The sequence below is a fragment of the Lasioglossum baleicum genome, chromosome 9, assembly GCF_051020765.1.
Source record: "Lasioglossum baleicum chromosome 9, iyLasBale1, whole genome shotgun sequence".
Classification (NCBI taxonomy): domain Eukaryota; kingdom Metazoa; phylum Arthropoda; class Insecta; order Hymenoptera; family Halictidae; genus Lasioglossum; species Lasioglossum baleicum.
Window position 1 is genome coordinate 6,295,206 of NC_134937.1, and position 24,240 is coordinate 6,319,445.

Below are 24,240 nucleotides of genomic sequence, written 5' to 3' on the forward strand. Positions count from 1 at the left end.
CGAAGGATCACGGAGAGTTGGGCGAACTGTTTCTCACGTGGGTGGACTATTAGCACTGTATGATACACTAAAGGGCACTGTTTTATATTGCTTTACGTGAGTACGGTGTTCTGAAGTCTGTAGCTGCGATACACCCATAACGATGGTTTTGCTATATTTTTAATTTGACAATATTTAACTCCTTTGATTCGGCGAACCCTGTACAATTACGTCTCAGAATGCGTCTTCTTTATGTGATTGTACACGTTCAAGTAAAATATTGTTTAATATTAACAGCAAATATTACCAACAGCGTGTCATACACTGTCAATTTCATTGACATTTCTTCTGAAAACCCAGAGCTTTTCTTGCGTTATTTTATTATTGCTATATTGCACTCTTAGTCAAATATGAATTCATTCAGAAAGTTCAAGATCATTTAAACAATGCACCCAATCCATGTACTGAAGGGTTAAGCTCACACATATGTCATGGTATTTTCGGTCACATCGAAAAATTCAGGGTCATAATTCGTAGTTCGAATACATCCGCTGTAGCCACGCTTTGATTCATCCTTGTTTCTCGTTAATAACTTCTTTACAAAGCCGCGGAGAACATTTCCGTAAAGGAAAAAATTACTTGAAATGATCTCAGGAATCACCCCTTTCAAGTACAACATTTTTGTGACACTCTGTAGACAGTAGTAATCTCTTGAATTAGTGTGATGAAATTGTACTTTCGGTGACCTCGAACTTCACTTAATTCGAGCGTCAAGGGGTTAAGTAATGTTTCTAAATTCGTCTTGTGAAATGAGGTGGTTCGGAGGACTCGAGCAATTAAAATTGGTGGTGCAAGACCGGTGAAAGAGAGTCAGCGTTATCGACGCCGAGATCGGCAGTAGGGCGAGTCCATCGTTAATTAACGATGCAAATGCGATTCTCCTCGCGCGGAAGAGGACGAAGGATAGAGGGAAACGGGCCGGTGCAGCTCGAGGACGCCTACACCTAGGTGTGCAAAAAACGGTAACCGTGCGTATCCGTTGAGTCGCGCCTCGCAGGTGTAACTCTCCTTCCGGCCAATCGTCGCGCGACTCGATCGCGTCCCGTAATTTTATCTCCGGCGACGCGAAAACCGAGTTCATTAAGGAGCCAGATAAATAATTATCGATACCGCTTCCGGTCTGCGCACGCACGACATCCGGGGGTGGTGCCAGCTGCCGTTACGCGGTCAGCCGAATGTTTCCCGCTTCTGTTTCCTCGGTTCCGTTGCTTGCGAAATGATACGTTCACTGTGTTTAACACTCTTTTATTAGTATGTCGGTCATACGTGTCACATGATTTTTCTAGGAAACTTCAGAATTCTTATTACAGTCTATTCGGTTAATTTTGGTAGAATCTAGGAGATGTAAGATGATAAAAATAGTAGGTATTACAAATTAGATCGCAGCCCGTTGTGGATTATTTATTCAACGCTTTCTACGTAGTTACTCCATTTCACAATTAACGAATCTCCAATGGAAGGATTTGAATTTAAAATTACTAGATACGAATTAATTTGTATTAATTTGTATCTAATGTGACATTTGTACATTGTATTTGATTATTTGATTTGTGCTTGATTAGTGTAATTAATTTGTATCTGATGTGGCATTTGTACTTGATGTATTTGTACATCATGATTCACGGGAAGCTTGAATCTTCAAATCAATGATGGATTCACTCATGGAAAGGATTTTCCAATGTCTTCACAGACGTTTCAATGTGTAACATTTTCGAAACAGTCTTGGACAAAATAGGATTGTGAAAATAGATGTTTCGAGTTCTGAAATGAGTCTAGGTCTATCGTTGTTCTATTTGTTTAAATAATCACGATTTCTCGAGAATCGGAAAGGTGTGAGAGTACTTTTCGCATGCACTGTACGTGAAGGGTTTACTATATGAATAAATGCGAGTTCCTTTCACGAAATCTAACGTTACATGGGTCGCGCTCGTTTCTCTGTAACGGTCGAGAAAGTTCACGCGGACACGAAAATAATCCTAATGTTGGGCTTACATGGTCAACATAATCTCGGCGACCATTATCGGCGAGCACACTATTAACGGGCCAGCGCGTTGGTAGCCCTTGCCCAGCCGAGTGAACCGTGTACCAATCTAGACTCATAAAACTGGCCGTGTGTCCGGTAATAACGTGCGAACGCGCTATCCATCAGCCGGGACAAAACAGTTAAGCGGTTGTACGGGTCTGCGGAGCAACGCCGTAATGAACGCCGTCCCCGCGAAATGTCGGTGAAAAAGGCTCCGGAACACGCGCTAAATCTTCTTCCACGCGTTGCTGCTGCGAGATTGGAACTCGCCAGTCCCCGGATCCTTGTTCGAACCGTGTAGAAATTCTTTGGCGAACAGGGCGGGTATGGAATCGAGTCGAGAGCCACTCCTGCCTTCGGGAAGTTCGCAGGATCCGTGGCAAAAGTGCACTTCAGTTCGATGAAAGCGTCTATTACATTCGCATCGGAGATGGTGAGTCTACAGTCTCCTCTAACCTTCATGTATTTTCATATTCTATACTTGCATTGATAAATTTGAATGCACCGAATTGTTTTTAAATTATCTAGTCATTCTTCAAGCACTTGAAAGAAGTGCTACAGTTCTGTAGGCTTTGTAGACAATTTTATACTTCGTGATTTTTCCACGTTATTTAATCAAAATCGGAATTAGAAACAAATTTTCTTCGTCGACTAAACCATTCCAGGTTGTAAAAATAACATATGCTATTAGTTCTTGTTACGTGTATACGTATCGTTGGATTCACACTAGTACAATCAGTATTTTAAAGATTTTCTGACTCTGTGAACGAACGAAATATAGCACTGATGCTGCATAAAGTCTCTAGACTACGTTGAGCAGTTCGACATTCTGTCGGAAGCAATCCAAATGCCTATTATCTACACCTCGTTCCTAGCTACCGATTGATCGATCAAGGAGTTCGACGAAGAAAGGGTCCGACAATCATCGATAGGACCGGTTGAGTAATTCAACCGGAAGTTTCGCACTCGTTAGCTGGCGTTTCTTGTTGCGAAACAAAGCGGGAAGGGCCGAGGCATAATCTCGGCATCTGGAACGTAATTAAGTACGGTCACCTTTATAGGTGGCAGCGGCGCTACGAGATCTCTGCGCTAGTTACCAGGGCTACGAGAAAGGCAGCGGGCTAACGGCGGGACCACGGGCAGAGTAATCGGATGCTGAGATCGCCACCTGCTGATTTCGTATCATCGGCGTAGCCTAATTCGAGCACCCGGTAGTTTACAGTCGGTTATCAACCGCGCGGATCGCTCGAATTAAAGTTTCTCGCATGTGGTCCCCGGTCTATTAGCCGTTGAAGGTGGTGACTAATTAAATTCCTCGGGCTGGACCGGATTAGGTACATTCACACGGGACGGAGCGACCTTCCTGCCTCTGTTTTGTCGTACACGCGGCCGCCACGTGTACACGACAACGTCATTTGCACCGTTACGCTGCCTCGTTCTGCGTTCATCTCGAAAGATTCGTGTCGAGAATCTTGTCTCTGAAAAGGTCTAATAAAATTCAATTAAAACCGCTTCCTCCTTTTCCTCATTTTGCGTACGCACTGTATAATCGACGTCCATGATGAATACCATTCGCACATGGTGCAGTCTGTCAGGTTTCAATGATCCAGCTGTTTTTTTTCACGTTTTTCACTGGCGGCAAAAATATGTGGTATGGACGCTAGATAATCTTCTTTTACGTAATACTCCAATATTTTCGCGGTCATTCGCAATTATACATTTCTTATTGACCAACGCACTGAATGCACGTGTATGCATGTATGGTAATACTGGTGTACAGTCAACTCGGTAATTAGATAATAAAACTTGTACATCATACTTGAAAAATTAATTCAAGTGTTACATAAAGCGTACGTCACTTGTCGTTGCATAAAATACGTACATGTACATACTGTTTATATTCAACAACATTTTACTTGAATGTGTACAAGACTCCTGAGACGCCATCGTACATCAAGGGGTTAAATCGATCATTCACATGCGCCGATCTGCGAAAAGCTTGATCACCAGAGTGTGAAATGCTTACAAGCAAGTGGGAATTTGAAAAATCAAAGGCCATCAAATGTTTGAAGTGCCTTTACCTGGAAAACTTCCAGCCATTCCGTGCCAGCTCTGAAAGCCTACAGCTCCACATTAGACGCTTTTTCTCTAACAATAACGTCCGCACGACTTAAGACGATAACATCAGGCGAGCCACCCCGTTCACGTACACGGTTTGCATCTATTTCAGGTGGACTGTAACTGCGTCGGTGAATAGTAGTGGCCAAATAAAGCGCAATCAAAGTGTCTTTCACTCGGCAGCAATTGGTCGCGGTCCACGCATAATCGAGCTTCCACGTATCCAGGCTTACGTAGCGTATAGGGACTAACGTCTAACCTAACCCCTCGCGGCCTCCGGTGCGTACAACATAAATCTACCTTAATGATATCGCACGTAATGCCAGGGTGACGCTATCTCTCAGGTTGGTACACGTGAGAACACGGCTGACACCTCGATCCACCGTTTCGTAGCCGCGGTCGTAAGAGCAATCGTGCGCGAAAGATCGTATCGAGCCGAGATTTTCTGCCGGCTCTTCCTGCCCCGGCTCTTCTCTCGTCGTTTAGGAGGATTCACGTCGCGATGACTGGCCAGGCCATCCCGTGAGACTTTGCTCTCCTCTCCACCGAACCCACGAAACTTCTTCCTACCCACCGTTTCGTGTTTCTCCTTGTCTCAAAAGCCAGAAATGATTCCAACCGCGATTCGTCTTCAGATAGGTCAACCCTCCGCGCCATTCGTGGTTTTTGCCCAGCTCGCTGCAACGCTTCTCCCATTTTTGCGCTCTTACTTCGCACTGCGAGCTTCGAGATCGGCTGATACCTTCACGCTTTCTTCGCCCTCTTTTTCGCCGTTGCTTGCGTGTTTTATTGAGCTTGTAATGTTTTAACACGTTACACGAAGACACTCGCACTTTGCTCGAAGATTCAGTGGAGGGAACTGATAACTCAAATTGCGCTCGTTGAATTGCGAATGTTGTTGTTACTAAGGACTCTACATTTATTTTTCTCTTGAGTAGCCTCAATGAATACAACTGTTTTACTGCAATATTTGTTTGCGACGTTTGTCTGATTGAAACGACTCCAACCACGATGCAATTTATAACATATTCGCCTACTTAATCCACGATAGAGTAAAACCTCGATTCTCCGAACGCGTTAGGTGGATTATAATGTGATTAACCTGGAAACGTGTAAATACCTCGAAGATTATGAATGACACTAATGTTGTAGGGTTTTGAGAGGCAAATATGATACTCGAATGGGATAATAGAACTATTATTTAGCTACAATGTCCGCTGAATCGCTTTAGGTTGAACTGTTTAGATATGAAACATGTATATGAACCGGAGATTCTATTGTATCGTGAATTAAATACTTAAATATGGTTCTAATTGTGTCGTATCTTGCCTCAATTTAACCAGAAAAATGTCACATAAATGTTGGTGAAAGTATCATTAAAAAATAATTTGAGAACAACAGTGTCCGTCTATGTTCTTCGGATCATAAAACTCCTACTATTGGTCTGTTTGTATCGAATAAATTGTAACTGGCGAATATATACGAATTTCATCGACGTCTTCGGTGAAATTAGTCCGACCCGGACGTCGGAATCCGAACGGAAACCGAAAAAAGTCTTTCCGTTAGGGGACGTAACAACCTGGAAACGAAAAGTTTAATTAAACGAGTATAATTAAATAGCGGATATGAGCGCGGAGATTTGAGCGGCGTGCACGCAAAAGTTGCATAGTCGCGGCAGGTGGAACACGAGGGGGCAGGGAGCCTAAAAAGAGCGGACACCATCTTCTCGGAGCCGCGTTCCCGCGAACTAATTGTGAGATCAGAGCCGAGGAGAAGGACCGGAGACCGAGGGACACGAAACGATAACGGGGCTTTCAGCGTGGAACTCGTAAATTTGTCGGTGGCGTGTGTTGCCGGTGCGGATTTTTAGCCCGCCACCCTCCTGCAAATTGTCCCCCTTTCAATTTGTCCGTTCCCCTCTTATCGGCGTTTCGCGTTCGCTCGCGAGCCGCTCGTTAAATAGTAAATAACGCCGCTAACGGGAAGAAAAGTTCGCCTCCCTCTCACATTATCTTATCGAGCGCTGCTCGACCCTTGACTTATGTGTCGAGAAACTATCCCGTCTTGCGGGATATACACCGCGGAGTTTGTTACGCTCTGGGCGGAATTACTTCACTCTATCTTGATCTCTTCATAGAAATGCTGAAAAACTACATGCTACCGCAGTCTGCAAACCTCTCGACTGCGTGTCGCCAAGAAATAACAATTTCTTTATGATGACTATACTCTTGCTGTTTCTTACTTAACCGACCGCGGACCAAATTGTCCTCTCTGTTTTATTTCAATCATTTCTGATGTGAAAGCTGTTATAATCTCGTGACAAAAAGTTAGACTTTTTACGAAGAGGTTCCTGCATTAGATAGGATGATAGAAAAGTGAAGATAACCCAGATCTATTAAGACCTATGTAGCCCATACCTCCCGAGAATTATCAAGATTCAGACAATTCTGCTGACATTGACAAATTTTTTTGAGACCTAAAGTCACCATAGATTTAAAGACTGACCTCTCTTCTTTACAAAGATGCCTTATTGTGCTTTGAATGAAAAGTTGCACGCATTAAAAATTATTAAACTGGAAATGGTACAGTTTTCTTTCGTATAAGATAATAAGGTAATAAGATCTCCCAACGAAATTTATCTTCTTTGTTAATATTTTTAAATTCTTCCAATCTTTGTACTGTTTTAAATTACACCTACTCATTTTCGTAATAAATGCATAAAGTCGCATTGAGAATTCTCTACCAATATATCTAGCAATATTTTATGCGTGTATGCGAAGAGGCGCGTGTTTCTTTTCAATAAAAGTAGGCGCGCAATAAAAATATGATTTATCACCTGGAGTTCACAAGCAGCATGAGACTTAACGAATTCACAATCGACTGATTCGAGTACGCCGGTCACGAACATCGCGAAGACACCTGTTGGTCGAGAGAGCGGTGCGTGGGCGTGAGCGCGGCCCATGATCGCGTTTCTCAAGGCTGTAATATCGAGTTATCGGGCCGGGCTATAAGTCCGGCCGGCTCATTAACAGCCAGGATGCCCCCCATTGTTGGGTTGCCCTGGATCCTACGAAATAATAAGCCGTGTTACGGACAGCACACGCAAGAGAACGGTCATAATGCGTGGCCGCTTACTCGTTATCGCTCACAATGGGTCGCACGCTGAGACCCGAAACTACCGGCCGACGGACCTAAATTAAAGCCGCTACGTGTTTCCTTCGTTATGTGTTGCCCGTGGCCACGAAAGGCACCGCTTGTATGAAGCACCGATCATGTCTCGCTGCTGCTCTTTAATACACCGACCGCCGTATCATTCGTATTGTGTAAATGACAGAAAAGATGGCACGACGGGAAATTAATTCTAGAACGGCTACATCTGCAATTTGCGCGACGTATCCGCCGTACGTAGCTATTTACTTCCAATATTGGTGTAATAAAGATGTGATATCTTTGCTGAAGTAACGAGACGATTCACCAGCATCGATTCTGAAGAGATACAGAAGTGAGATAGGTATTTTTTGACATACGAAGGTCAGTGAAACATTTTGTGTGAACACATTCAACATTACATTCAATACCGTCGGTCCTCGGGGACTGGCACAGCAACGTGTTCAAAGTAGTACGAGTAAATACGCTCAATTTCTTATGTATGTACATCAAAAAATTTTATAAGAAAAAATTAAACCGACTTCGAAAAAACGCACTGAAAGATGCACTAAAAACTATGAAATAATTTCCATTTAATTTGTGTGAATACTCACGAACTGAAATACAATACAATCTTTTCGGAGGCGGCGAAAAGTTGAAAATTTTCGATACTGGAAATTACGAAAATCCTTCAATTCTTCTACATGCTTTCACGTATTAATGTATCTTCTCCCATCTACTGATTTCCAAGTTCACCATATTCAAGAAAAATTCAATGAAAAAATGCAAAATTTGTTTTCAAGGGACCAATTGGGAGACATACCCTACAAAATGCAGAAGGTGATTCCGTCATGATTGGTCCATCTATCTCGGCGTAATCGGTGACCATGCATAGAAAAACAAAAGCGAAAAAAAGGCACATACAGATCGAATTGAGTAACCTCCTCCTTTTTCGAAGTCGGTTAAAAATGAAATAGATCGTGTAGAATGAAAATATTCCAGGTCGAAAGAAATCAAAATAATTTCTAGTCGAAGTCTTCAGTTAATTTCTCCGAGGAGTACCGATAGCCGAAGCCACTTCCGGTTCTGTGATTCTTCAGCTGCCAGTCTGCGCGTTGTGGAAGAGGGAGAACGCGTCGCTCACTGGTAGGGTTCTTCAAGATCGCCATTCGTTACCGCGAGAGACAAATCGGCGTAGATCGAGATAGCCCCGGATAGACACCGCGGTCCTTTTCATCGGGGCAATCCTCGGAGCTGGACCTCCGATGAAGTTTGGGACCGGATGGAAACGGTTCTCCAACGTCGCTCGAAGAGAAAACTCTTTTAATGCTGACCGTTAGAATCGCATTAATATCGGCTGATGAATCCCCCCGGTAGTGTCACGACGACCTCCGAGAGAGTCCTGCCGAATAATAGGGAGCAGTTAGATCGCAGTATTGTGACGCGTACGCAGGACCCTGCGGGACGTCCGAGCGGTACCGAGAATCGGCAGGCTCTCTCTCAGTGGGGACCGGTAAATACCACTAATCACTTCTCGATCCTTTCTAACCTACCTTGACCCCACCACCGGAAGAGTTATGGCCGTTGGTTTTATTCGGGCTACCTCAGTCTCGGGACCCTGACCCCCGTTCGCGCCTGAGACCCATACCGATGCAACCTGCTCGTACACACTTGTGAAAACTTGCCCCGAAAAAATCGGCGACCGAGAGAAACCTTCGATGAGAATACCCAGGATCTGCCACGATCGCTTTCTTCCCTGCAAACGGCGCTAAAATGCCGATACTATTAACCCTTTGTGAACAAGGTTTCTCTTAAATATTTCAGGAAGCTGAATCCTGTATCAATGTCTTCAGTTGCAGGAAAGAATAAAAATATATACTGATCTTTTGTTACAATAATTATTACTAATCTTGTTTTGTTACTGACAGTATTTTCATCTCGTAAATTGTCTAAAATTGATGCCTTTGAATAGGACCTTTAAATCACATTCTTATGAACGAAACTATTTTTCTAATCATGCAACAGGAAATACTAGAATGCGACAGATAAATGAATTATTTAATCTCTTCAACGAGGCACTCTTCAGAAACAAATCGGACGATTCTAGTTTCTTTATAGTTATACTTTACGGAATGTAAATACGCATCAATTGAATAAAACACAAATGAGGATAAATGTAAATGCTTTGGAAAAAGGTAACGTCAATGTGTACGACTATTCAGCGTTCCATGAAAATAGAATATAAAAGTGTATGCTGCTATCCTGAAGTCTTTTAGTAAACTGCGAATCTTCATGTATAGCTTACCAAGATCCACAATATAACAAAGTACTGTTTGCTCATGTGACAGCATCATAAAAGTAATGCTGCATAAAAATATAATTCATTCAATAATTGGTTGTTCGATTTAAATTGAACAGTCGTTTCAATCGTCAATTTAGACAAATGGTTCTAACAATATGATCATCCCTTACAGTTTCAACCAATTCCAGGTTTTCTAGCCTCGCATTTTCAAAATCCCATATAAGTATCCACATCCTTTCCCTCTCTGCGATTAAAGTCAGGAGAAGTGGTAGAAAATAAATTTATTACAAACATAGACGAGCACAAATGATTAAGAAAACTATACGTGATTGGCTGGCTAAAATTTTGGAAGAGGTGCCGAAAGAAAGGTTCCAGGGCCACGGCCCTTGCCATTCGTTTGGTTTGTCGAGCGTCACGGGGAATGTCGATCGGCGCCGACAACGCGCTGAGAGATTGTCGCCGCTAACGATGCCCGGGTTCGAGGCATAAACCAAGCTGTTCGACCGCATTAATCTTGATCACGAGTCGCCTGTCGATCGTCGATCGCGGCATCTTGATCGCTGTTCAGAGATGATCGACTACGGGTTCCGCTGCGGTCTCTGCTCTTGCTGCGGCACTCCGTGTCGCTTTCCTTATCGCACGGGTCGTCCTCGACGTTCTGTGGCTCCAGCGGGTTGTCCTTCAGCATCTGCAGATCCCTGGTCCTTTTGATGCATCTGCAATTGGTGCAACCAGCCCGCCTGGCCCTTACACTCCTCCGCCTGCTTCGCCTCCTGCGACTTCTTCGTCTACGACCCCTGCGACTTCTTCGTCTACGACCTCTGCTGCGACGGCGACCCCTTCGTTTTCTGCTTCGACGACGTCTGCTTCTTCTACTTCTCTCAGTTGGCACGTTCGCCGGTGCGAGCTGTGGTACCACCCTGTTCAGGTAGTAGTTGCCATTGTTCTTCTTCAGGATTCCGTAATTCAGGCCGCGCGTCAATGCTGTTCGCATCTGTGGAAGCAGATTGTATCAATAACTAATATTGTTTACGTTAAAATGAATTTCTTCTAGAGTTTTCTGTACTGTTTCTCCATCTGCGATGAGCTACTGGCCTGAGAACATTCGAATTTTGTCGTTCGAAGGAGAAGTGAATTTTATATGATTTTGATTTAATGAATTATTCATTTTTATACGAATTCATCTTTCAATCAACTCAAATCAACTCATTTAGATCTATTTGATGAATTGTTAAGGATTCCATTTGGATGAAAGTAAATTCTAACCGTTCTCAAATGTAATAAAAATGATCGCTAGATGAAAATTTCAAAACAACAAATGACGCATCGAATGAAATGTTTAAAAATACGTACCTGTCTCTGTAGAGTCGTTTCCGAAGCACAATACTGTGACTTGATGTAGCTCATAATTTCCTTGGACGTGGACCCGTGAACCTCCCGCAGATTCTTGATCGCGTTGACCACCCGAGCCGACATTTTCGGTACCTGTTTCCCCATTTTTTATCTATTTCTTCCGTGATCTCCAATAAACAATCACCGAATTGTTGATAATTATTTCGTTTCGATCGACTCTGTCCCTCAGCAATTCCAAAGACACATAGATCGAAATTTTGTTAATGATCTACTCAGAAAATTATCATTTCCACTCACACCAAATTTTGAGAACAATTTGACACATTTGACGACGTTAAAGCAACGCTAATCACGACGAAATTTTAATATTGTTTACCAAAAGCATCGTAATGCGATCCGGCCGAAATTGCGCGTTACTCGTAGGCGATTTTGATTACAAATGACTGCATTGTTTTATGGTTTCTATGCGTTGCTCTTGTTATCGATACTATTCGATCGCGCTCGGTTGTACGGCGCGTGAAGCATCGTTTACAATCCTGAACATCGGTTTCTATGAATACATCGTGAACTGCAAATATGTCAAGATTATGTACGATGATATGTCAAGATTATTTGAACAATTATATTGATGTTGATGTTGTCCATCAATCACTTTTAAATATTCTGTAGAGTTGTAAAAGGAAATACATTTTAAAATATCTCACTATGAAGTAAATTATGAAATATTCGACAATTATCTAAATGTTCTTGGCATATTTTCTAGTGCAATAAATATATTTAGTGTAATATTTTTTTCTGTTCGTCTGAAGAAGCATATTGACGTACTCCATCAATCACTTTTAAATATTCAGTGAAATATTTATAATGACGACTGTAAATAATATTTTAAATATTTTCTTGGAATATTTTCCGGCGCAATAAATATATTTAGTGCAATATTTTTCTGTTCTCGTTGTCGGTTCTTCGGTTAAAACGAAACTGATACATTTTGAACGGCGAAAAAGCTTTTTATAGTGGCCATTAATCACTTTTAAATATACAGTGAAATATTTATAATGACGACTGTAAATAATATTTTTAATATTTTCTTGGAATATTTTCCGATGCAATAAATATATTTAGTGCAATATTTTTCTGTTCTCGTTGTCGGTTCTTCGCTTAAAACGCGAATCTGATGCATTTTGAACGGCGAAGAAGCTTTTTATAGTGGCCATTAATCACTTTTAAATATACAGTGAAATATTTATAATGACGACTGTAAATAATATTTTAAATATTTTCTTGGAATATTTTCCGATGCAATAAATATATTTAGTGCAATATTTTTCTGTTCTCGTTGTCGGTTCTTCGCTTAAAACGCGAAACTGATGCATTTTGAACGGCGAAGAAGCTTTTTATAGTGGCCATTAATCACTTTTAAATATACAGTGAAATATTTATAATGACGACTGTAAATAATATTTTTAATATTTTCTTGGAATATTTTCCGGTGCAATAAATATATTTAGTGCAATATTTTTCTGTTCACGTAGTCGATTCTTCGGTTAAAACGAAACTGATACATTTTAAACGGCGAAGAAGCTTTTTATAGTGGCCATAAAATTGTACAACGAACGTTTATGGACTATCTGCAGGTAACTGTCACATTAGACTGTCCGCGAGGCAATTTTGTCAAGTGCATACAACGTTTAAAGGGTTGCTCCGATGACAATCCGGAACCGACATCGCGTTTTCACCCGAGTGTGTCTTACGCTTCGATGGAATCGAAGATAGTCTCGTCTCGGACGATGGCTTATCGCTGCTCGAACGATTTTTCGAAAGTCCTGTAATGCCGTTCGAGTTGGCTTTTCGATGTAACCGGGCTGTTGCACCGAATCGCACGGGTGAAATAGTGAGGCAGAAACCATGGAATCGTAAAGATACCAGCTTAAGTATCCATAGGTAGTTTTTCGCTCTTTCACCGTTAATTCCACCGTTGACGTTTGTCACCACGCGATACGACATTTCTGCTCATTTCCGGTCCAGCTATCGGCGTGATTGCATTTTATCAAACCATTAAAAGATTCTACACGATATATACACGTGTCCATTGCCGGCGATGATGGGTAGATAATTTAAATCCGTCGCCTTTTACGTGTTAAAACGTCGTTGAAAAGTGTTCGGAAGAGTGTGCTTGTCTCGTGAAGATTTCTTCCGCAGATGTCTACCGAGATAATCGGATCGTTATCTCGCGCTAGAAGGATACCTCGATCATCGTTTTCGTAGCTAACAGATACTGAAATATCGTGTAACTTTTACGGAGAAATATCTAATTCGAGCCAGGACATGATCGCGAGATGTTGCGACTAAATGGAGCACATTACACTTTAGACGGCGCCACTCGTTGAAAAATAATGGGAAAAATAAAACTACAGGATGCTCCAGATCGAGGCTACAGATTATAGTTTGCGCTTGACACGTTGAATATTTATTTATCTAGTATTAACTTGCATTATGTCCAGCTGTCCGCTGCAATTATGTCGCTTTTGTGAAACTGTGTGCGAAGTAAAAAGATACTTCAAGACTTTATCAATCTGTAACTGCAATTTACGTGGTGCTGCGTGAAATTCATATGAATGTTCATATTGCATAAAGAACGAAAAGTTAAACGCTGTATTCAAATGCCACGAGGACGTAATGAAAATTTATCGATGGAACGTCTCTATCATCAACACCTGGATGACAGGATACGAGCTCATTTCGACTCAGAATCTCAAACACATTATGTGGCTGCCAGACGTCTAGTAATTATTTTAAATTGAAGTCAAATTGTACTTTTTTAATTGTTACTTCGTTAACACATTGGTTGCGGGCGGTTTTTTCATCAATCCACCCCGTAAAGCGTGTGATTTTTTCAGATTTGTGCTTACAGTCGCGAAACGATTAATAATATGTATAATTATGACTTACATACTACATGTCTGACAACGGCTGGCACCCAATTTTACTATACAACGCGTTTTAAGCGTCTGCCGCAAACAATGTGTTAATAAAGGACAAGAAATATTACCAATCAGAACAGTTACTTCGTCCTAAACAAAAGCGTCCCTCTCATTCCTCGTTCCCCAATCATTCCGTATTTAGAACAAAATACTGTGGAACCGTCAAAACACGGTGTTCAGTTCACAAATTAGCACACCTCGGAGCGTAACCAACCCGGTAATTGAGCGCTATTTGTACAAACGCGACAAGAAGGTTCAATTAAGGAATCCGCAAAGGTCCTGTAGCCGAACTCAATAATTTCCTGTGGGGACTCGCTCTTAAAATCCCTCGGGGCCGTGGCCAGCAGGTAGCCGATTAATAATACGTTCCGAAAGCACGACGACGACGGCAAAGTGGCAAGTGGGACGATCTTTAAGATCGCAGCCGCGAGACGATACTTGTTAAATTCGTCGATCCCTAGTGTTAACGAAGCCTGTTTCGCAGCCGGCTCGGTGCCACGCGAAATTTACCGATTAATTCTCCCCCCGGCTCCCCCCCCTTTTTTTCCCTGGACCTGTGCTCATTAGTTGACCTTAATGGTGTCGGGCGGCGTTTAAAAAAGCCCGCGACTCCGAGTCCTCTTGTGGAACGCGTGTGCATGCACGCGGGTAAACGGGGGCCATCTTGCCACCTCGTCCGGTAATTGGATAGTCGGGGATGCCGCGGTTTACAAGAATAACGCGGCAATTTAGCCGGCCACTTAGCCTCCTCTACCTGACCAGAACCGATTCACCGATTCGTTAATCAGCACCAGGTGTCGCGACGCAACGCGGCGAGGCGCTGCGAGGGATGCATTCGCGTTGCACTCGCGTTGCAGCGCGACGTGCCGGCCTGAATGTACACCTGCATGTAGATGCTTGCGTCTATACGCCAATGATTATTTATCAACGTCGCGCTTAGACCGGGAAACGACTGGACGTCGCGTTTAAGCTCTTTTATTGTCGTCACTCGGTGCGCGCTCGCACACGCTAAGGTAATCGTGCGCCACGCTGCCTGCCTGACTGCCTGACTACCTTGCCTGCCTGACTGCCTTCCCGCGCCTACCTTTCGTCCCCTTTCCGCCGATTTACTGCCGCTGTCCGCCTCGATACCCAGACCGTCCTTCTCTCTTTCGAGAGCTTCTTTTCAGCGATCGCCGCGGAACGGTAATTCACGCGAACGAATATTTACGGCCGTCTCGCCGAACGGAAATTTATACCGTCTCCCACCCAGACGATACATCATCCGAACGCCGCTCATTCCGACGCTCCTATTCCGACGAATAGAAACCAGCCTTTATTGATAGCGCCGCACTAAACCACTAGCCTCCACCGACACACGTCCCGCGAAACCGATAATACACCGGGGGTGTTGATGTGAGATATTGTTTCATTCCACACCCTGTATCCAGGTTTCCGCAAAAAATGGTTGGCTGTTTTATTGAACACGACGAGTCAATTGTTTTCGGGATTCTGGACTCTGGGATTTGGATTGTACCTCCGGGTGAGTCATTCACATTGAAAGGTGTAGAGATTGTTTGCATCTGCGTTTCATCAAAGGAAGAAAGATCGGTTTCTACTTTTTGTGTGAATTGACTGGATGACCCACCCACAACGAAACAGTGGAACGGTCTTCCATTAAGAGGTGCCATTTTAAATATCGCGCTATTTTTCATTTGTGAAGATTCGAGTTGTCACTCATCGACACGTGGTTAGTAAAAGTATAGAAAATGGTCAATTGTAAAAAAGAGAGTGTTTTTTTATAATTTAAAATAACATTTCTTAAAGGAGGACCCTGTATAGACCTGTTCAAACTAATGAACGGTGTTCATTTTCTTTTCTGATTCTCGAGAAATTGTCGATATTTAACCTCTTGCAATTTCGTAAAAAATGGATTGGATACTCTACTTTCACACACCATTTTTCTTTTTCTTCTATGAAATTTTTGCATAATGCAGCGAGTGGAAAATTGAACCCAAAATGAATGAACCTAAAGATTGAAACCTCTATAAACACTTTAAAGATTTTTGTTCGTGAATGGGTCTCCCACAGATTTGAAAACTGAAATCTCACCTTTACAACGACTTCTCAGAAATTGAATTACCATTTTTTTCTGTTTGATCTTATTAAGCTCTCGTGGTGTGCACTATGTTACTGTAAAGTTAACTGTACGCTTTTCATTCAAACTTTAATAAAACAAATAAGAAAGGTCGTACGAGAATATATCTTCAGTTTTCCACCTGTCACGTCATCCAAAATTATCTTACGAAAAATGGAACCACGGTATGTGAAAGTAGAAACCTGAAGCTTTGAAATCAGACCAGATTCATTATTGTAATATTTTTTTAACGAAACTGTCCTAAGTTAAACGTCGACGATTTCTCGAGAATAGAAAATTCGGTGTTAAAACAATTTTTGGATAGACTGTATGTGCATGCGTAAATATCTGTGTCAGCAGAGTTTGGAAATGTCTTTTATTTTGAGAACTGCGGTGAGTTTAATTCAATCATGCAGTATAAATAGTTGAAGTATAAATGGCCACTTTTAATCTTTCACATCCATTATGGATAGTTGATTAGTGACAAGTACACAAGTAATGAATTGAATACTCTACTTTCGCACACCATTCTTCTTTTTTTTAATGAAATTTCTGCATAATGCAGCGAGTGGAAAATTGAACCCAAAAATGCTATGTTAAAACCTCCATAAACACTTCAAACGTTTTCATTCGTGAGTGGGTCTCCCACAGATTTGAAAACTTAAATCTCCCCTTTACAAAGACTCCTCAGAAATTGAAGTACGATTTTTTAATTGTTTTATGGATAGAAAATGGGAAACAAGTTTGAACTTATGAAGCTCTTCCACGGAGTTAGGAGGCTTGTGAATACACTGCAGATTTTAAGCAGTTATGACTAGACTGCGGATCTTTATGCAATTATGGCTTCTGAAAATTATCAAAAAATGCTAGGATATAAAATATGACGATTTTAAAAATAAGATTCTATTTTATTCCACATTCTCTTAAAATTCAACTACAAAAATTGAAAATTGCATAAACATCCACAGTCTAACGATGAGATATCGCCAGTTATCCGTAGCCTTCTCTCTCTTTTACCCGGTTCACACCAATTACATATCGAGGTACGGACTCTAAGAGTGCCATTACGAATTCAAAATCCATATTCTGAAGTCAAGAACTGCCGAAAATTTGAAATCACTGTCGTCGTTCTCGAACTGTTGTGAACCGGAATGAGAAAACCCTAACTCGGGCCTGTTGCCTCAGGATCGCCAGTTCCCAGGAGACCGACGAGCCAGCTGACATCAGACGTAACAAATGTCGCGCGTCACGATAATTACCAACCGGAATTCGCCTCGATGGAAACTCTGGTGACGGGGTATAGCACAATGCACCCGCTATAGTGCACCGGAGCCTCCAGAGAATTTCTCGGTTCTGGACACTGTGTGCGGGAGACATCACCTCACATCCTGCGCCGCAGGATGTCCGATTGGATGGGCACTGGTCAACCGACCATGTCGATCGAAGGCGAAGACATTTTTACACCTATGCTACTTCTTGGGAAACTCTTCTGACATTGCATGAATCGCATTATGGTTGGCCGTGAATCACAAAGGAAGAACCAGGGAGTTAGGAGGCTTGTGAATAGACTGCGGATTTATATGCAAAATAAAAATGTTCTGCATTGATTGTGGGAAACAGGAGTAAAATGAAAATTGTGATTTCATGCATTAAATACTTTTTGTTGCGTTAAAAACAACATTACAATATTCTTAAATTTTTCTAATCTTTTATTGTTTTATATTGCACCCAGCCAATTTCTTCATACATGCATAAAAATCCGCAGTTTAGTGACAGAAATGGGTAGGTGCAATTTAAAGCAGTAGACAGAATAAAAATGGTTAAGGATATCGTTGTGGTAGCCCCCAGGTAGAGGACCATTCTTGTAATTAGACTGTGGATGTTTCTGCGCAATAAAAATTGTTCTCAAGGTTTATATTCTGAATAACACATTTCCCTTTAACTAATCATGCCAACAGAAGCTAAATACAACTGTATTACTTAATCATTTTAATAAGTCAAATATGACAGCATCATATTCAGTTCTATTAATGTCTTCATAGTTTTCTTTTTGACCAACTCATTTTTGCCATTAATGCATAAAATCCTATTTGTAATTATGTACTTGATAACGTTCAGGGCTATTCAGTCTTTGTTTATCAATTCCTTAAAATATGCCGTTAAAAGATGCTATTCATTAAAATGTGAAATTTATTGATGGGAACGAAAATGAGTGAAGTATTATGTTAAAATTTGTATGCATTTTCAATTTGAAAATAGATAAAATCGATATCTTCTTATGTGTCTCTAAAATCCTCTGCCGTTCGAGGTTAGCTTATATATTTCTTAGGACACATTCTCATCATTGTCATTCTCAAATACATTCTCATCACCGTCATAAAGTACCGTAAAATATTCACTTTTAGTGCTCGATAAATTCAGTGTCAGGAACAGTAACAACTGTTCCGTTCCGTAGCAGAGCAACGGAATCAAAGATGGCGATTCCGGTGGGAAGTTGCAGCTCTGGTGCAGCATGATCGCGGCGGTTCTCCATTCGGGGCGCATATCGATGTCCGAGCAAGTGTTTTTCTTGTTACTTTCCCGCGGCGCGGCGCGGTGCGACGGGATCGTCGTGGCAAACGACAGGACGTCCGCGTATCGAAGAATTCAGCCGTGGGGGCTTAGAGGCCTCTATTAAAGCGGATAATGGTTCTCGCGGCGGAAAGAGGCGACACGCGAGAGACCGCTGCCAGCCAATCAACCAATCAACGGCATTGTACCTGTGCCGCGCGATGATTGCAATTGGCTGATTAACAACCTTCCCGGCAAGCCACGGCTACCTCTCCTCGGCCACCGCGAGTCGCATAATCGGCCGAACTCCGCATTTTGCATACTCGATTGCCGTTGAGGTCTGTCTGTTCCCCTAGTACCCCCGGTCTCCATGATCCGCCACAGTTTTTGCTACAGTATCGATCGCCATTTTGGATAAATTAGCACAACTCGCGGATCGTTAAGTTTCCGTGGTCGCGACAGAAATTCCCGATCGCGACACGCCTTATAAATATTCGTGGCGCAATTAATAATTAATATTCCCGGTGAATGAGCGGAGATAAATCGCCGAGGTTTCGTATTCATTAGCCTGGGCTAGGCTGCCATGCCGGCCGGCGACACGAGCGGTTTTTCAAGAAGGCGCTTGTCGATGGAAATTATTCGCGTGGCCGGCAGTCAAAGGAATTGATTGCCCGTTGATTTGCAAGGCTGCTTTTTCCACCAGCCACTCGGCACCGGTCGTTTTCACCTTGTGGAACGTTGTCGACGAATCGGAGCTCGGTTTTTCAAGACGACGACCCTCTTCGACGCACGTGTCCCTGCATCTCTACGCGCAACTGCGATGATAGGGACTGCAACGCGTCGCTCGTTCTAATTACATGGTAAACATCCTCCGCGCATTTTATCGTATTAATTAGGATGAGAGACGTGTGGATGTTAGCACTGTTGGTACGACCAACAGCGGAGTTTCGTGAAATGATTAATACCGCGAGATACGGCCAATGCAAATGAAGATAATCCAATGGAAAATATTCTAGCGGTACAACGCTCGGGGAAGAAATGGCGTATGTATTTATTCCACCTGTTCTTACTTAATCATTTATGCCGCTCACGGACCAGGATCGAATTAACACTTTCTACCGGGATTAACATGATCTTTTTGCTTGCCGTGAGATTAGATGACAGTTTATGTTAATTACGCGCTCCGATCGACGAGTTAATGCTATTCGGGAAAAAATGGTTTGTACCACTGTAACTGCTGGACAGTTGCAAGAGCGGTATAACGGATAGTTGTACACCATTGCCGCGAAGTGACATAATTTCGGATCTTACGATTTCGAGTCGTTGAAATATCGAGAACTGGTTTTTTATCTGACACTTCGATGCTCTTACGAAATTATAATATAATATGGTACAATATTTCTTATGGAAAGTAGATAGATTCTATTAAATGATTTACATTCGAAATTAAAAGATATCTAATTGTAAGTGAAAATATATAATATTATCTGTACACATCCTTGATGTTTGTAACTTTAGTCTTTTGAATCTTTATATGGATATTGAATAAAAGTCACGAACATCAAGAAGTACATTAGAACCTCGATTATACGAATTAATTAGAAGATATGAGCAGAAGAGGAGAACGAAGAGAATACGTATATATAATTTCGTTATTCAAAGCTATACTACCTAGCTGCACTTTAAAGAACTTGTAAAATGACTGCATAATTGTGTAACGGTTACAAACCAATGTCAAACCAGTCGTCAAAGAACTTGGAAAAACATAAAAATTAAGTGCGTCAGCTAAATACACAGGGACCTTTAAAAAATACTAAATATGTATATTCATTTGATGTTGAAAAAATAAAAGTCACAAAATTTCAGATCAATTGTACAAATGACAGAATGGCATGATCCTTTACGCGAGAAATGTGTGAAATTTACATGGGAGACGGATGGGGATTAAACAGAAATGAATATCATAAGCGCGATCATCGACTTTCCCTGGAAGTGTCCCTCTCCAGCATCGTGTTCTCCGCGATCGAGAATCAGCCCGGGCCCTTTTCTCTTCAGGGGAAACAGTTTCGGCGCGTTAAACCTGTTCCGCGGTTCCTCGAATCTCCCGTGTCCTTTGATCACGGGAGCCTTTGAGGCTCCAACGGTACACACTGAGGCCGGTGCATCTTGCACGCGAGCAAAGATACTGCTCGGTGGCTTCTCCATCTCTCCTATCTCTTGCTCTCTCCTTGTCTCTCTCTTTCCCGTTCTCCATCTGATCTGACGAATTTTCGGTGCACGGGGTTCCGCGGCAAAGGGTGAATTAATGCCGATGAGAGCGGGCGCAGTTAATAAACCGGACTTATTAAACGATTACATTAACGCAACCGTCGCCGGAGATTAATGCACTCGGCTCCGGAACGTCTCACTTGTTCGCAAGGCAGCCGGGTATATATACGAAGAAAGGCAGAAGCCGACAAGAAATATGATCTACACGGTGTGGGCACCGTATCGCGGTAGCCCCGAGATAATTACGGCCACGACCGGCGATAATTTTTGCGTATCGAAGGGCCGAAGGTCTGGCAACGCGAAAGTGGGCCGATAAACGATCACGTTAATGCACCGCCCTCCCCCTTTAATTGGCGGGAAATCCATTAGAAAGGCACCGGCCGGACGTAATTACTCGGAAGGACAGTCTTTTCTAACCGGGGAGAGCCACAGTGTTGCACCGTTTGCGTGCGACGTATCTGTCGATGTTGCGCGACTCTTGTTCCCAGCTTGTAATTACGCTCTTGGCGAGTGTTTCTTGCGAACGGTCGCCGTGCGGCGTGTCATTAAATAATTTGTTCGGGCTTGGCCGCGATATTAGGCCCTCTCACGTGTATAATTAATTTTAGCGGACCGAGCAGCACCCGAGATTTTTTTACGCCGGAAACTGGTTGCGCCCCGACTAAACGGCTCCGAGACCATCCGAATACGCTCGCCTGTGAAATACCAAAACGCTCGATCTGCTTTCCTCTTTCGGTTTCTAAAATACATGTAACGCCTTAGTCTTTATATCTGAATTTTACTTTCACTGTGATTCTCGCATTATGCGTCTATTCCGGTGGAGAGAAACTGATCGGAATCTTCAGCACCGAAGAAGCTGTAGTCCAGTAATGCTCGTTCCGTCCCTCAATTTACGCGGAGTATCTGCTTCATCATTTTACAAGCCGTGTTGGGCAAATTTTATTTTAAATAATCATTATGCATTTAAGTGAAAAATGAATTGGAGAAATTTATAACAGTAGAAAAATTAGAGGATATCGATATTAATGTTCCACTTCTCAAAGTCACATTAAAGAAAAAAGGAAATTCTTATTCGACTCCTTTGCTTTGGAATTGATAAAAACAAGCAAAGATATTTTGACCTTTTGAAAATTCTTCAAATTCAAACAATACTGTCGACGTTAAAAAATTTTTTGATTAAATTTCTGACGATTTAATTGACTTCTTCATTTAATTTAATTGAAATATCTGTTACATTAATAACAATAGAAAGGCTAGGATAAAAAATACCTCCACAAATATGTTTAAAAAATTTATAAATAACATTGTGAATGGTCCTAAACACCATTAATTAAAATGAATTCAGAATAATAGAACAGTGTATTTCAAGTTGAACAGATCTTAGGTGTCCAAATGAATTCGTAGCTCTCACATTTAATCAGCAGTAACTTTATTTTAGATCCGCCAAATTGCAGATTCAGTAATTATTTATAAGGTGGAGTAGCTACAAAAAAGTAACGTAGATTATTCGTCACAGTAGGGTCATTACCTTAGTACCACTCGTATTAGGATTAACCTCTTGTATTGTTTTCTACAGTGATTAGAATTTCTTCATCCTTAACAGACTCCTAGTAGAAGAAGATAATTGATATTTATCGTACGTATACATTTACTTGAATGCTTAAATATTCAGAACAGACAGATTAAATAAACCTCATTTCTACACCTAATATCCTTTTGTTCTAAATTCTGCCTAACTCTGGTAGCTCGCAAATGGCTCACAGATGGCCCAATGAATTACGCTACAGAAGATTTCGCATGTATCCCACACGTTCCCTAGACTACAATCTCACTAAACACCGCATTCACAGTATCCTTTCATCACCGATCGGCGAACGTCGTGCTTTTCGGGGACGAGTTCAAATGCCGCGAAAATTTCTGCGGAAGCGGGGGCGGCCTCAGTGGAAAGGAAGCGCTCGGTGTCGAGAATTTAATAAGACGGACAGTGGAAAAGGAATATGACGAGATGCGAGGAGTACATGCGAGCAGGTGGACGAGAAGAGGCGAGAACACGAAACTACTCGGCCAGAGGCAGGGTCGACCGCTTTCTTGGCCCACCCGCACCTACCACTCGTCTCGATGTCACGTGTTTATAAATAGTGCATCAACGTAATGCCCGGCGGCTGTAACCACGCCGAAAGATTTACGAACATTGCGGCCACTATCCGCGGGCCGAGACGCGGCGAACGCGGAAAGGAATTCCGCGATATAATAACGAGGGTGTCTCATCTCGTGCCTAGTTAGGCATTACCGATGACCGTCCGAGATTTCGCGGATGACTACTTCGCTTTGCGTGAGCCGAATTATGCGACAGCCTCAATTAGGAGCTCACCAATTGGATGCGTGTTAACTAGTGTTTGAAAACATTATTTTTAAATTGATTTTGTCGCAGAAGTTTGTAGAACAGTAGATTTATATCATAATGTACAGTGAACAGAGTCGGGTGAAAATTTTATCTAAATAAAAATTTCGTATAAAGTGGGTTAAAAACCCACTTGGAGAAACCCACTTCATTCGTAATTTTTATTCACATAAAATTTTCGCCCAACTCTGACAGTGAATCAATCTAAAGCTCTCTAGCTATTCTAAATTCTGAAGTTCGACCCAGACCTGGGCATTTTGAATCAATTTTTCCGATACAGCCTTATAAACAGTCCTAACCGTACCGAGAAAAAAATGTATCGGATATATATTGTTTTACAAAAATAATAAGACTGAATTTATTTAGATTTTTCACAATTTTTATAATAATACGTGCTCGAATAAAGACATTTGTTGAATAATTCCTAATGGAAGCATTCTTATAATTTCAATAATTAAAAAAAAAATTATTCATTATTCACCGGACTAGGATCAACTGGATGTACTGGAACAAATACAGAACAATGAAAAATAATAAATTGCTGGTATAAGAAAAGAAGAATTTTGATCTTTTGAACAAGCAAAAATATTGAGTTGTTGTTAGTGCAGAATAGACAATAATCAAACGTATACTGAAGATGTTTATCTATTAGACTCGAGATTTTATGTATTTATGACAAAAAATAGTAGATGCAATGTACAACAGTGGAAAGATTAAAAGACTTTAAGAATACTAATATACTATTGTATTTTCAGTACATTAAAATTATTAGTGAAAAATATAAATTTATATTTAGCTTAGTTTTGCAATTGATATACAAACTTTTTATTTTGCATAAAAATCCTACAAGTAATTCCTAAAAGAGTAAGTGCAAGTTTTTCAGTTAAACTGAATATATTAAATACTAATACATACAATATTAAATATTGATATATACAATAT

General features: G+C 41.6%; 1 protein-coding gene and 1 long non-coding RNA gene across 2 annotated transcripts in view; one reads left to right on the plus strand and one right to left on the minus strand.

Moving 5' to 3' along the window:
* The first annotated feature begins 1,912 nt into the window (after positions 1-1,912).
* Positions 1,913-24,240, plus strand: part of LOC143211915 (uncharacterized) — a 135,975-nt gene continuing 113,647 nt past the window's right edge. Inside the window, exon 1 of the long non-coding RNA XR_013009568.1 lies at positions 1,913-2,495. This is a non-coding gene — a long non-coding RNA (uncharacterized LOC143211915). The remainder of the gene's footprint in view (positions 2,496-24,240) is intronic.
* LOC143212193 (uncharacterized) lies at positions 9,705-11,428 on the minus strand. Its single transcript, XM_076430678.1, has 2 exons — positions 10,983-11,428; positions 9,705-10,623 (listed from the first exon to the last, which is right to left on the minus strand). The coding sequence occupies exons 1-2, from the start codon at positions 11,124-11,126 to the stop codon at positions 10,138-10,140; spliced, it is 630 nt and encodes a 209-aa protein (XP_076286793.1). The 5' UTR covers positions 11,127-11,428; the 3' UTR covers positions 9,705-10,137.